This window comes from Rattus rattus, chromosome 6, assembly GCF_011064425.1.
Source record: "Rattus rattus isolate New Zealand chromosome 6, Rrattus_CSIRO_v1, whole genome shotgun sequence".
Classification (NCBI taxonomy): domain Eukaryota; kingdom Metazoa; phylum Chordata; class Mammalia; order Rodentia; family Muridae; genus Rattus; species Rattus rattus.
The window spans coordinates 45,005,061-45,020,108 of NC_046159.1; the positions used below are offsets into that span (position 1 = coordinate 45,005,061).

General features: G+C 37.6%; 1 protein-coding gene across 1 annotated transcript in view; it reads left to right on the top strand.

The window, feature by feature from the left end:
* Cntn3 (contactin 3) overlaps positions 1–15,048 on the top strand; it is a 356,765-nt gene that overhangs the window by 250,236 nt on the left and 91,481 nt on the right. Inside the window, exons 9-11 of the mRNA XM_032906010.1 lie at positions 3,184–3,320; positions 4,791–4,920; positions 11,312–11,462. Of these exons, the coding sequence (XP_032761901.1) occupies positions 3,184–3,320; positions 4,791–4,920; positions 11,312–11,462 (418 nt within the window). The remainder of the gene's footprint in view (positions 1–3,183; positions 3,321–4,790; positions 4,921–11,311; positions 11,463–15,048) is intronic.

Below are 15,048 nucleotides of genomic sequence, written 5' to 3' on the forward strand. Positions count from 1 at the left end.
AAACTGAGGATGTTGTTTTGGACAGAAATATCCAGTCCTGCTCAATAATGTAAATAATATATCTGTAGTCTACTTGCTTCTTTTAATTTGCAATCATATTTATTTGATGTACTGCTCAGTTGGAGAAGGAAAGAATACATTTTAGAAGACGTTTTTGGGAAATTAAATATTCTTTTTTTCTTTTAAATTTCTTTTGTTTGAAACATACATTAAGTTTTGATGAAAATGTGATTTGAATTGGGCTGATATGTTATTGTACAAAATACAGCTGGAAGATGCAAAGAAATGGAAGCTCACTGAATATATTTGCAGTTTAATTATTAGAAACATTGTAAACCTAGTATGAATTCACCAATTTTATGAAGGGTAAATTGCATTATAGCCTATTTATTTTAGTAACCGGTTATTGAAACAATTTTCTGGGGCAGTGTGTACAGTTTATGCAACTCGTGCAGGGAAAGAAACTGTTCACTAAGATAGCTGTGAAGAATGTACAAACTTTTATGGGTCTTCCCTCAATAATTTGAAGTTAGCAAGTATATCACCTCTGACAAGATCAATATTTCTTATTTTATGGGGTCTTGGGGACTATTAGGAGCAAAACAAAAGGATGTCTTAATTCCTCATGTTTTGTAACTTTCCAAATTACTTAATTAGTTTTATGTGTGTACCTGTGCATACACACACGCGTGCACGTGAGCACACACACACACACACACACGCACACACACACACACACATTATGTAAATATCATATCCTTCCTTATGATGTCAGTGACTGTGAGTTGATGGCATGACATTGAAATGGTGGTGGCAGTAGTGGTAAACTCACCCATGTGGCTGAGCAGCTCTGAGTTCCACACACAAAGAATTTCTCATACCCTGGCTTAACTTCCTCTTTCTCCTTATCTACTTCTTGATCACAGCACACTCAAAAGTAACCATTGTGAGAAAATAAAAAAAAAAATTTTTTTTTGATTGGTTAACTCTGTGGTTCTCAATCTTCCAAATGCTCTGCGTTCTTAATACATTTCCTCATTTTGGGATGACTCCCCAAGCATAAAATTATTTTTTTGATACATTGTAACTGTGATTTTGCTGCTGTTATATATTGAGATATATATATATATATTATATATATATATATATATATATGAAGGTAGACTTAGTGGAACCCTGTAAAAGGGCTATGCATCACCCACAGTTTAGAGATCCGCAGGCTGAGAACCGTTAAATATTTTATTGCCTTTAACTCTACACAACATGATCTCTATCCAAATGGAAACCGTATGACCCCAAGGAAAACGTATCTAAAGCTAAACTGACATTTCACTATTTAACAGGCCATGGCTCAGTTTCTCCCCTTTTTCTTCCCCTGCTTGCATCTTTTTCCTGTTTCTGCATATTAATTGCCACTACAATAAAAAGATGGTTGCCCTCAGACCAGCATACCAGTCCCTCACGTCCCTCTATAAAGCATTTATGAGTCTCCTGTTCAGAGATTCATCCCTAATACCCATCATAGCAAGGGAACGTAGGATTAAACAACGTAAGAGCCTCCCTTTAGAACAGGCTATGAAATCAGTTGTCCCTAAATTTTATAAATGTAATCTGACAGAGGATAGGATAGCAGCATGAAAGACTGGTGATATTCTAGTCATAAATAAGGAAATAAGAATAAAGATTAATGCATCTGCTATACTTAGTCCATTCTGAGGATAATATTTTATGAACCTAAGAATAAATTATAAGTAATCAGTATAGAGAGCTTAATGGAAGGCACCCCACAACTTTACTAAGATTATATTAAGGCATCAATGAGTGCCTTGTAGTTCTCTGATTATTTGCTCTAATAATTCATGTAAAATGATGTAATAGAGGATTTGAAACTCAGGTTATGGTTAAGGAAGAAAAGACATGATTAATGTGGCACTTCTAGTCTCAGTATTTGTTAGGAACACCGAGAAGAAAAATATTCTGAGAAGAAAAACATTAGGATGGTCAGTCACCCATGCAGATTCCCACGGGAGACTTAGGCCTTGGTCAGCAGTCTCTAACAAATCTACAGTTTCCTTCCAGGTGGGTCTGATGCCTGAAACAGGAAAAGAAATTTTAATATAAAGCAGGAGGAGTCATTTGGGATGGACTGTATTTCATACTGGAAAAACAATTTTACACAACAACAAGGAAAAAAAAGCGAAATACCCATAGTTTCCATTCAATTTCATTTCCAAGAAAAGGGCAATTTTAGGAGACAGAAAGGAAACAGCAGAAGACAACTCTTCCTGTGGTTGCAATTAAACAGAAATAGATAAACTGCTGCTCCATGCGGAGGACACACATGCAGATCCCGTGCACACATCACATGCGTAATGCAGTGTGAAACCATTCAGAGTTCTCACCTCCTAGGCTGGGATCTGAAACGCAATCTGGCACTTGGCTGAGAACACTGTGTGTGCTGCATGGGCTCCACTGTAAGTGGTATATCACTTTCATCTGCAGACATGGCAGCTTCCAGGTGCCTTGCAAAACCTAAGTGAAAACTATTGATCTTTTTGAACGAACTGATTTGCATACATAATTTGAAGTTGCTTTAATTATATCCTTTTCTGATCAAAGAACAAAATTCACACTAAGATTGTCTCTCTATCTTTTTTTTTTTTTTGGTGCTTCCATTTTAATGGACGAAGAATTGTGTAGCATGTTCAGTATTTTGTGTTTACGTCTGGTATTTCTAGCTTGAAGTAAATATTTTTCCTTAACTATAGTTGTTTTCTTCCTATGGGTATTAATACTTAGTTCACCGCTAAGACAAAGATGCTGTCATTCACTTTGAAGTTGTCATGAAACACCATCTTAGGATCCAAAAATATACTTGAGGGAAGTAATTTTCTGTACCTGCATTAGCATATATTAATAGACATCTGAAGAATATAAAACAGCATTCAGGACTTCGACAACAGAGAAAGCACAATAAAGTTGGTTCAAGATTCAACACGTTGCAACATGATTGTTAAATCTAGAAATGCTTTATATAGCCATTCAGTGAACTAAATATAATTCTTGTCCATTCTATGTTAATCTATGGATTGTAGTCTGATAATCATTTATAAATCATTTATTTTTATCTACTCTATGATTTGAAATTTTTGTCCACCTACTTTTTATTGTTCTCCATTACAGCAAAACCTTATTGGGTTCAACTCTTAAAAGATGTAGAAACTGCTGTGGAGGACAGTCTTTATTGGGAATGCCGGGCAAGTGGGAAGCCTAAACCCTCCTATCGGTGGCTGAAAAATGGAGATGCCTTAGTACTAGAGGTGAGGTGATGCACTTGTTTCATCCAGCTCTTGCTAAACTTTTAAAAGTTTGATTCCCTTAGCCTCTAGACACCAAACAGCTCAGTAGGTAAAGTTCTTGCCTTACCACAGGGACCTGGGTCCCTCTCAGTACCCATGTTAAAAACAATGCTGAATGTAGGAATAAATGCTTGTGATTCTGGGGCTGGATACCTAGAGTAACATGGATAGCTGCCAGTGAAAGACATTGACTTACAGAGAAAGGAATAGGTTGCAAATGAGGAGAGACAACCAAGGTTGTCTTTTGGCCTTTTTGAACACATATGCATGAACATTCACACAAAACTACACACACACACACACACACACACACACACACACACACACACACACACACACACACGCATGCACGCACACACACACACACACACTGCATCTTAGTTCCTAGTATCAAAATATAGGGTTTCTACAGAAGCAATTAAAGTAGGACATGACTTATTTCAGTGTAGAGCTTCAGTCCATGATGATGAGGAAGGTGTAATGGGAGGATATCTCAGTGGGAATCACGAAGCTAGATCTTAAACAGATATCACCTTTAAGCACCACCTATCCACCCTACAAGTCCTAGCAAAGCCAAATGTTCCAGAGTTTCATATCATACTTATGTTCAAGCACAAAAGCCTGCAGGGGGCATTTTTCATGTAAATCACAACACAGCGAGAATCATAAAAATCAATCATCCAGTGCTTTAATGAGGTATCGTCACATTGCAATTCAAGGGTATATTGATAATTTTGCATTGATAAGATAGTATTAATATAAATGATTCTATGTATTTGTGTTAAAGAATGCTTTACTTTGGTCAAGCATGCAATTTAATTTCCTTTCCCTATTTTATACCTTGGTCTGTTGTCTGGAGAATAAATGAATCTATAAATTGGCTGCCTTCAGCGTTCAGTACTTATTTTCTCATTCACTTCACCTCTCCAACCATGTAACTTCTGCTCTTTTGTGTATGTGTGTACCACATTAATTACGTGCCTCTATGTTTCTATATATAAAAACAGCATATTTGGAAAAACCTCTGGCAAGTATGTGGGTTTTCTATACTGTCTGAGCATAGCTAAATGCACTGAGTATATAATGTCTTAAGCTTACACAATTAAAAAGATATTTGAATAAAAATATTTCTAACTCCCAGGATGAAAATCAACCTCCAAATATATTTTTTCCAGTCCATATCATTAATCATATTTGAAAATGAAATGGCTCCCATACTTCACCTCTGCTTTCCATAATTATTTTGAGATTTTTACTTGTATATGTGAAATATCATTTTTTATTTTAAAGAAGAAAAAGGTTACATTCCAGGTCAGACTACATAGTAGTCTCAGGAAAATAGCAACATCAGTTCTCTGATTGGAACGATAGCAGTATTTACTTTAATCTTAAAACTTTATTTATTTGCGAGAAATTTTATTTTCTATCCAGGAGAGAATACAGATAGAAAATGGTGCCCTTACAATAGCCAACCTCAATGTGACTGACTCTGGAATGTTCCAGTGTATAGCAGAGAACAAGCATGGCCTCATCTACTCCAGTGCTGAGCTCAAAGTATTAGGTAAGAATATGTGGTTTATGGGTTTTATTTTAATTTTTCCCCCTTAAATCTTCCATTGTTGCCAGAATCTAAGATGCGGACATTTTATATTCCATTCTACCACCAATAGCATTCACAACATCGATTTTATATTCAGGATTTCTAATTAGAGAATACAATAGTTTCCTAGAATCTAGGAGACCAAAACAGAAGCATTGAAACAAGGTTGAGGCCAGGCTAAGGCACATAAGACCTGCCAGTAGTCTGACCAGACAACTTGGGCTACAGAGTAAGACCCGGTCTCAAAAAACAAAATAAAACAAACAAACAAGCAACTAACCCAACCCAAACTAAAATATATGTATTTTAAAAGATGTAAAATGAAAAGCAGCCATGGTGACCAGAATTAAGTTCCAAGGTTGAGTTAAACAAAGAGAAAGAAGGTCCTTCATAGGGAATGGACTTTACCCAAACACACTATTGTAGATTAAGAAATGCTTCTTTTTTTTCCTTTTTCTAATTTACATTTCAAGTGTTATCCCCCTTTCCCCAAACAACCACCCCCCCCTTCCTGCCTCCCTTGCCCAGACATTCCCCTACATTGGAAGGTCCAGCATTGGCAAGACCAAGGGCTTCTCTTCCATTTGGAGCCCAACAAATCCATCCTCTGCTATATAGGCAGCTAGAGCCATGGGTCTGTCCAAGAGTACTCTTTGGGTGATGGTTTAGTCCCTGGGATCTCTGGTTGGTTGGTATTGTTATTCTTATGGGGTTGCAAGTCCCTTCAGCTCCTTCAATCCTTTCTCTAACTTTTGCACTGGGAATCCCATTCTCAGTTCAATGGTTTGCTCCTAACATTCGCCTTTGTATTTGTCACTCTCTGGCAAAGCTCTCAGGAGACAGCTATATCAGGCTCCTGTCAGCACGCATTTCTTGGCATCAGCAATATTGTCTGGTTTGGTGGCTGTATGTATATGGGCTGGATTCCCAGCTGTGGCAGGCTCTGAATGGCCTTTCCTTCAACCTCTGTTCCAAAGTTTGCATCCATATCTCCTCCTATGAATATTTTTGTTCCCCCTTTTACGAGGGACTAAAGCATCTGTACTTTGGTCTTCCTTCTTCTTGAGGTTCATGTGGTCTATGGATTGTATCTTGAGTATTTTGAACTTTTGGGCCAACATCCAATTATCAGTGAGTGCATACCATGTGTGTTCTTTTGTGATTGGGTTACCTCACTTAGGATGATATTTTCTGGTTCCATTCACTTGTCTATGAATTTCATGAAGTCACTGTTTTTTGATAGCTGGGTAGTACTCCATTGTAAAAATGCACCACATTTTCTGTATCCATTCCTCTGTTGAAGGGAATCTGGGTTCTTTCCAGCTTCTGGCTATTATAAATAAGGCTGCTATGAACATAGTGGAGCATGTGTCCTTGTTATAAGTTGGAGCACCTTTTGGGTACATGCCCAGTAGTGGTATAGCTGGGTCTTCAGATAGTACAATGTCCAGTTTTGTGAGGAGCCTCCAGACTGATTTCCACAGTGGTTGTATGAGCTTTCAATCCCATCAAAAATGGAGGAGTGTTCTTCTTTTCCAACATTCTCACCAGCATCTATTGTGACTTGAGATTTTCCTCTTAGTCATGTGACTAGTGTGAGGTGGAATCTCAAGGTTGTTTTGATTTGCATTTCCATGATGAATAGAGTTGTTGAACATTTCCTTAGGTACTCCTCAGCAGAGAATTCATTGTTTAGCTCTTTACCCCATTTTTAATAGGATTTTTTGATTTTCTGGAGTCTAACTTTTTCAGTCCTTTATATACAGTGGACCTTGGCCCTCTATCAGTTGTAGGATTGGTAAATATCTTTTCCTAATGTTGGTTGCCATTATGTCCTAATGACAATGTCCTTTGCCTTAACAGAAGCTTTGCAGTTTTATGAGGTCCCATTTGTTGATTCTTGATCTTAGAGCATAAGCCACTGGTGTTTTGTTCAGGAAATTTTCCCCAGTGCCCATGTGTTCAAGGCTCTTCCCCACTTTGTCTTCTATTCATTTGAGTGTATCTGGCTTTATGTGGGGGTTCTTGATCCAGTTGGGCTTAAGCTTTGTACAGGGTGATAAGCATGGATCGATCTGCATTCTTCTACATGATGACTTCCAGTTGAACCAGCACCATGTGTTGAAAATGTTATCTTTCTTCCATTGTATGGTTTTAGCTCCTTTGTCAAAGTTCAAGTGACCGTAGGTGTGTGGGTTCATTTCTGGGTCTTCAATTCTATTCCATTTATCTACCTTACTGTCTCTGTACCAATACCATACAGTTTTTATCGCTATTGATCTGTAATATTGTTTGAGGTCAGGGATGATGATTCCACCAAAAGTTCTTTTATTGTTGAGGGTAGTTTTCACTATCCTGGGTTTTTTGTTATTCCAAATGAATTTGTAAACTGCTCTTTCTAACTCTATGAAGAATTGAGTTGGAATTTTTTGATGGGGATTGCATTGAATCTGTAGATTGCTTTTGGCCATTTTTATGATATTAACCCTGCCAATCCATGACCATGGGAGGTCTTTCTATCTTCCAAGGTCTTCTTCAATTTCTTTCTTCAGAGACTTGAAGTTCTTGTCCTACAGATCTTTCACTTGCTTGGTTAGAGTCACACCTAAGTATTTTATGTTATTTGGGATTATTGTGAAGTATATAATTTTCCTAATTTCTTTTTTAGCCTGTTTATACTTTGAGTAAAGGAAGGCTACTGATTTGTTTGAGTTAATTTTATAGCTAGCTACTTTACTGAAGTTGTTTATCAGGCTTAATACTCTGGTGGAAATTTTGGGGTCACTTAAGTGTACTATCATATCATCTGCAAATGGTGATATTTTGACTTCTTCCTTTCTAATTTGTATCCCTTTGGCTTCCTTTTGTTGTCTGATTGCTCTGGATAAGACTTCGAGTATTATATTGAATAAGTAGGGAAGGAGTGGGCAGCCTTGTCTAGACCCTCATTTTAGTGGGATTGCTCAAGTTTCTCTCCATTTAGTTTAATGTTAGGTACTGGCTTGCAGTATGTTGCCTTTACTATGTTTATTTATGGGCCTTGAATTCCTGATCTTTCCAAGCCTTTTAACACGAAGGGGTGTTGAGTTTTGTCAAATGCTTTTTGTCTAATGAGATGATCATGGTTTTTGTTTAGCCTGGCTAAGGTTTTATCTATCTTGTACATTGTCTCAAAGACCAAGCTCCTGGTTTTGTTGATGGTGTGTGTGTGTGTGTGTGTGTGTGTGTGTGTGTGTGTGTATGTGTGTGTGTGGGGGGTAGTTTTTCTTGGTTGATCTCAGACCTGAGTTTGATTATTTCCTGCTGTTTACTCCTCTTGGGTGTATTTGCTTCTTTTTCTTCCAGAGCTTTTAGGTGTACTGTCAAGCTGCTCATGTATGCTCTCTCCAGTTTTGTTTAGGAGGCACGCAGAGCAATGACTTTTTCTCTTAGCACTGCTTTCATATGTCCCATAAGTTTGGGCCTGCTGTGCTTTCATTTTCATTAAATTCTAAAAAAGTCTTTAATTTCTTTCTTTATTTCTCCATTAACAAGTTATCATTGAGTAGAGCATTGTTCAGCTTTCATGTGTATGTGGGCTTTCTGTCATTTTTGTTGTTATTGAAGACCAGCTTTAGTCTGTGCTTGTCTGATAGAATGCATGGGATTATTTCAATCTTCTTATATCTGTTGAGGCCTGTTTTGTGACCCATTATATCTTCAATTTTGGAGAAGGTACCATGAGGTTTTGAGAAGAAGATATATCCTTTTGTTTTAGGATGAAATGTTTTACAGATATCTGTTAAATCCATTTGGTTCGTGACTTTATGTTTCTGTTTAATTTCTATTTTCATAATCTGTCCACTGCTGAGAGTGGAGTGTGAAATGCTTCTTAAAAGTATGCTCATGTTTCTCTCTTGCTGGTTCCTAAAAGCAAATGAAAAAGTTGGAAAGAGTGATATCTGATTCAGAAACTGTATTTGACTTCATGGACCTAGTTTGTAGGTTTAGGCATAGAGTATATTTAAGGCAAGATTATCCAATGATCCATTACTTGATATTATTCTCATTTCTTCTTTCTGCATGATAGTTGAAAGGATAAGAATAAAATATTTTGTGGCATTTGGGGAGGGGATGGGACTCCTGTGTGCTCTTGCCACCATCGTAGTGGGTCCCAAATATTAGGCATTGCATCTCTCACAACAAATGATTATGAAGTGCCAACTGCCAGGAAATGTTTAGGAATCCAAGATTAATTTCCATTAGTCTTCTTCATATTTGGGAGTACGCTGTTTCCATCTACAGACACACCAGAAAAGGGCATCAGATGGCATTACAAATGGTTGTGAGCCACCTTGTTGTTGCTGGGAATTGACCTCAGGATGTCTGGAAAGCATTTAGTGCTCTTAACTGCTGGGCCATCTTCCCTTGGGAAATGCGAGATGTCCCTTGTCTCTACCACCTGAAGATTGGAAATGGTTCATGTGTCTCGGGATGACTACAAGGATTGTCAGTAGAAATCTGCCTTCTATTATGTGTGGCAGAGAAGTATCATGTCACAACAAAGACAAGATAAACATAAGTTGGGGCACATGTTTCTGTAGAACGAAACCTGCAGGGTCCTAGTGCAATTATTTTTAAAAAGAATAGATTCCTCCCTATTTTGCTGTAGGGTTGTTATCTGGGAAAATAGAAAATATGTAAGTTAAAATGTGTATTAAAATATAAATAGGTTTGCGTTTTACTAAAATTTTTTCCACAAGATTTTGATTATGAGACCCACTCAGAATAACAACATTTTATTTAATTAACTGAAAATTGCATCATTTGCCCCCACCCTATTCTTTTTTTCTACCCTTCCAGTGTACATTGCCTGCCCCACTCCTTTCAAAGTTCACAGCACCTCTTCTTTAACTATTGTTGTTACATATACATATTAGCAAATAAACATGAGTACAATCTGCTGAGTCTATTCAATGTTGCCTAAATTTATGTGTTGCTAGGGCTGACACTCAATATTAGACAACCAGTCATGATGCTCATCCTTGGTGAAGACTACTTCTTCCTCTTGGCACTTGCTAGTTGCTTTTCATGCAGGACTGGGGCCCCATGAAATTCCCCATCTACAATTGAAAGTTATCTATTGATAAATGTTTTAGGTTTTATTTAAGTATCTAGGTTGCTGAGATTTCATGAATCCAGCCTCCCTATTATGTCTTAAAGGTGCAGTCTCTCATATCTCCTGGTCTACTGGCTCTTGCAATATTGTCCCTCTTTCATGCTCGTCCTTGAGTCTTAAGTGCAGTAGTTGAACATGAACATACTCAGGCACATGCTATAACTGTGATTAAATGCTGATGTACCTAGCACTAAGTTATTTTCACTGGGATTTCCCAGTGTACAACATTAGAAGCCAGGTGGGTAGGAGCTGGAGAATGACTTATCAATTAATCGAAGTTTCTGCTTTTGTGTAAGACATTGAATCTATATGCAACACCTACAAATAGCAGATGACAATTGCCTATACTCCAGTTTCAGGGTATCCAGATTTCACCTTTGACCCCTACAGGCACAGCACACTTGTGGTACCCTGACATATACTCACAGGCAAAACACTCATGGACATAAAATAAATATAATCATTTTTAAATCATCTAAATGTTGTGAATTACACCTAAAATCCCATACTTGGGATTCTTGGGAGATAATCAGGTTCCTAATTTTTTTACACAAATGTAGCAAAGGTAATAGCGACTTCTTATTAGTATATCATCTCATTTAAATGAATCCTAACATCTTACTATGTAGCCTAAAGATTGACATCACAGCTCTACTGGCAAGTATAATATTCTCTGCACATTATGATATTTAATGTGATAAAACACCATTGAACATTATTATCTGTGTTATGTCCTCTTTGAGTGTTAAACTTAATTATATGAGAATTTTATGACATATTCTGAAAAACAATTAGTTCAGAACTCTATCATCATTCTAGAACCTTTGCCCAGCACCTTCTGAGTGACAGAACCTCACTAGGCACTTTGCCTTAAGGATCAAGAGAGACCACATCATCCTGATGAGGCAAACATTCCTAAACAGGCTATGAAGACTGGTTTCCTTTAATGAACTCATGACCAATATAAAGCCATGGTCTTAAGATTTAGAATCTGGGCTCATACCATAGCACAAATTAATTTTTCAGCATTACGTTCTTGCATATGATATACCTCAAAGAAGAATTTAAAAACATAAATACAGTGGACCTTTCAATTTATAGTAATTGTTCTTGTGTATCTAGTTCTTATTAAATAAACAATTCTCACAGTCTCTTTCCCTCCCTCTCCTTCTCTTCCTCTTTCTCTCCATTCAGCTTCTGCTCCAGATTTTTCAAGGAACCCTATGAAAAAAATGATTCAGGTGCAGGTGGGCAGCCTGGTGATCTTGGATTGTAAACCCAGCGCCTCTCCAAGGGCACTTTCTTTCTGGAAGAAGGGAGACACTGTGGTCCGGGAGCAGGCAAGGTATTCTATTCTACAAAACACCGGTTTGCTTTCTTCTTCCCACCCGTGGTGATGAGTAGTAGGTTTTTAGTATAAAATGTAATGCTGCAGCAGACAGGAGAACGTATGGTATTTACAAATTAGAACATTGATGGCTTTGTCTTTAATTTTCTTATTATACTATTAATCACTTTCATAGCCAATAAACCTTTATATAAAATTCTTTGCTGTGGTAAAGCTAGTATTCTGTGGACCTCTGGGGACAACCAACCAGAATGATTAAAGAATATGAGGCCCTGATGTGAGACTGCATCCCAAAACAAAAGAGAAGATGATAACAAGGCCAAGTGTGCCAAGGAAGTGCGCATATTGCTTTCATCTATGTTGGGATTCTTTAGCTGTTCCTGGATGAGTTTAAGCTAACACTCCCTTTGTTTTCTCATTGTAACACTGAATGAAGGTACAGAAGGAATCTTAATTAAATGCTTGGATTCTGAACCTGCTTTGCTTGGGTTCAAGTTTCCATTAGGCATTCTACTCTCTCCATGAAAGTCCCTGCATTTCTGTGTCTTATTGTTCTTTTATTTGTTAAGGAGATGATGGCAACAGTTATTGCCTCATGTTGAGAAGCTAGTTATGGAGATGAAATGCATAAATATTCATAAACCATGCTGATCAATACCTGCCAGAGAGTAAGTGTGTATGGTGACTACTATTACTATTGACTAAATGCTTATTTCTTGCTCGATCCCATGCTCAGAGACTGTGATAGCTGAGTAATAGCCCCATAAGACACATCTTTGCCCTGAAAACCTGTGGCTTTGTTGTGTTAAGCAAAGTATTAGTTGCCTTTCCCGTGACTGAGATAAAATATCCGACAGCAGCAGCTTAAGAAAAGAGGGGTTTATTGTGGCTCATAGGTTGAGGTTTGAGGGTGCAGTCTTTGAAAGCTGGAAGGGGCAACAGACAGGTATTCTGTTTCCAATACAGCAGGGATCAGTTTTCTACCCCTGCCATCTGATTGAGCCCAAATTATTCTGGAGTCTTTAGAAGGAATGCAGCTTTGTTACCTCCTTACTGTGATTTTAGCCAATGAGCCCTATGATCGAATATTAGATTGAGGGTTTATGTTTGTGGTGATTGATTACAGCAGAAATTGGAACTCACCGACAAAGCTGTATACAAGTTATCTGCTTTTGAACATGCTTGCAGTTAATGAGTAATCAAACCACTGAGCATAACCACTAAGATTTTTCAGTACCAGCTTTTGTACAGGAGTCTAGCTAGCCTCTTTGAGGTGATCTCAGGCTTCTCCAATCACAGAATCACAGGCATTATTTGCGATAAGAGAGGACATTGCACAGAATGTAAAATCTTCTTCCATGGTCCATGGGTTTCCTTTTCTCAAAGCAAATACTTACTGCCAGTGAACAGCTTTTAGATTACAGGCTTGGAGGTAATGCCATAAGAATTGGTAAAGCCACACAAGCTGCAATTGTTCCTTTATAAAACAGATAATGTCCTCATTAAAACACAACTTCAAATGAATAACAGAAACTCCAAAGCAGGTGTCTCCAGCAAAACCCAGCCACATAGGTCAGACAGAAAGAAGATGTGACTGACATACTTAGTGTTTATATTTATAAACAAGCTTAAAAGAACAGTGTGTGGTCAAACTCCTTTGTCAGTGTGGACAACACTGGAAGTTAAGACCTCCGATGTTACTATGGAAGTCAGTGCTTCCTATGCAACTCCCTACATCATTTTCAATGTGTACGTGAATCATACAGTGATTATTTCCCAAGACTTTCAGTTCTTTCTTCATCAGTAAAACCACTTGTCCTCACAGCAGTACACATCCTATACAGGGGTCCATAATCTTAATTTTAAGTGGGGATAAAAAAGATTAAGAGATTTAGCCCTAGGTACCCAAGGAGCGATTTACCCTGCACATTATACTATGATGTATTGGGAAAGAATGTAGCTTTAGAAGGTGAAGGAATTTGCAGTTTTCTTGCTTCCAATTTAATGTCACACTTATGTGACACTTGTCAACATTTGTTTTTCTCATTTATTAGAAGAGATATTATCTGTATGCCTTACCTACTTGCAACGATAAAATCATTACACACACACACACACACACACACACACACACACTCACTCTATATTTGGAGATACATTAAATAGTAAAATTGAGTTTATAGTACATATAAATTATTAAAAGACAGCATACTGGAAAAGGGTTCTAGGTATCTGTGTCTTGGTTGAGTGGTCACTGCTTGTCTGGACTTTCTAACTAGAGAAATTGTAGACTGATGTAGCCTGACTATATCAAGAGCAGACCACTGACGTCATATACCACCAATGCACTAGTCAATCTAGAGGACTACTTGAGCATCTACTGATTACTGTCAGCTCAATGAAGGCAGCAAGAAAGTAAGTGTGTGTGTGTGTGTGTGTGTGTGTGTGTGTGTGTGTGTGTGTGTGTGTGTGTGTGTAGAAATAATCCTCCTTTTTAAGAAAGAGACCGGTGGTTACTGCTCTAACAGAGTCCAGGGGGAACAAATGCAGTTTCTATGAGTGTAGCATCCTGGCTCCTTCATCTCGTATTCTCTATGTCTTATATTTCTCATGTGGATAATAGGGAAACTTTAAAATAGGAAGATAAAGCTGAAAATAAGGAACTGAAATAGGCGAGAGGGTGCATTGTGCCATTGTGTGTCCGGAATAATGGCCTGGATCTGGGCTTTATGTCCTTGGACAGCACAAATGCCAGTGAGCTTGTATGCTGAGGGAGCAGGCTGCTCAAGGCAGTTAGGACAGAGTTGTGGACTTGAATCTTGTCCAGGTTCATTGAAAATCAGTGTAGGCTGCTAGCCTTCTCTTGGCAATGTAAGGCCCATATCTTTCTTCTGCGACTGGGACTGTAGATTTCAGCTAGAAATTGGAAGCCCTTTAAGTGAAAGATACGTTGGGGTTGTATAACCATGGGCTGTTCCAGCATAGAAGCTGCAGATTCCGATCACATTTGGGTACATGTAAATTGAATGATATATATGAGACCAGAAAAGATAACATTTTTAGGATGACATTTCCAGTGTGCTATTTATAATGATATTTGACACTAATTTGTTTACCTCCAATATTTTATAGGGCTGCTGGCAGCAAATATACTTACTTAGTCTTTGCTTGTTTAATTACTTACTTTTAGGTCCTGGGAAGCAAATATAGAGATTGAATCATTCACAACAGCAAAGATCTGTATCATTAAGGAACATCCCAGCCAATAAATACGTTTCTAATAAGCAAATACTCTTTAATTAAAGTGTCGTTTAAAACCTAAATTAGATTTTTTGAGATAAGATTATGACTTTTATTAATTATATAGGGTGAAAAATGTGACTATATAAATCACACATTATATCTCCACAATTCTATCCACCCAGTTTGTCAGTTTTTTTTATATCAGCACATGGCTTTAGAATTATTAATCAAATTTGAAAGCTGAGTCAAAGTTTGTGAGACCCCTAAACTTATGAGACATTTGGAATTGAGATTTGATGCTTTCGAATCTGAGGGACATTTCAGGTGAAAAATAAACATA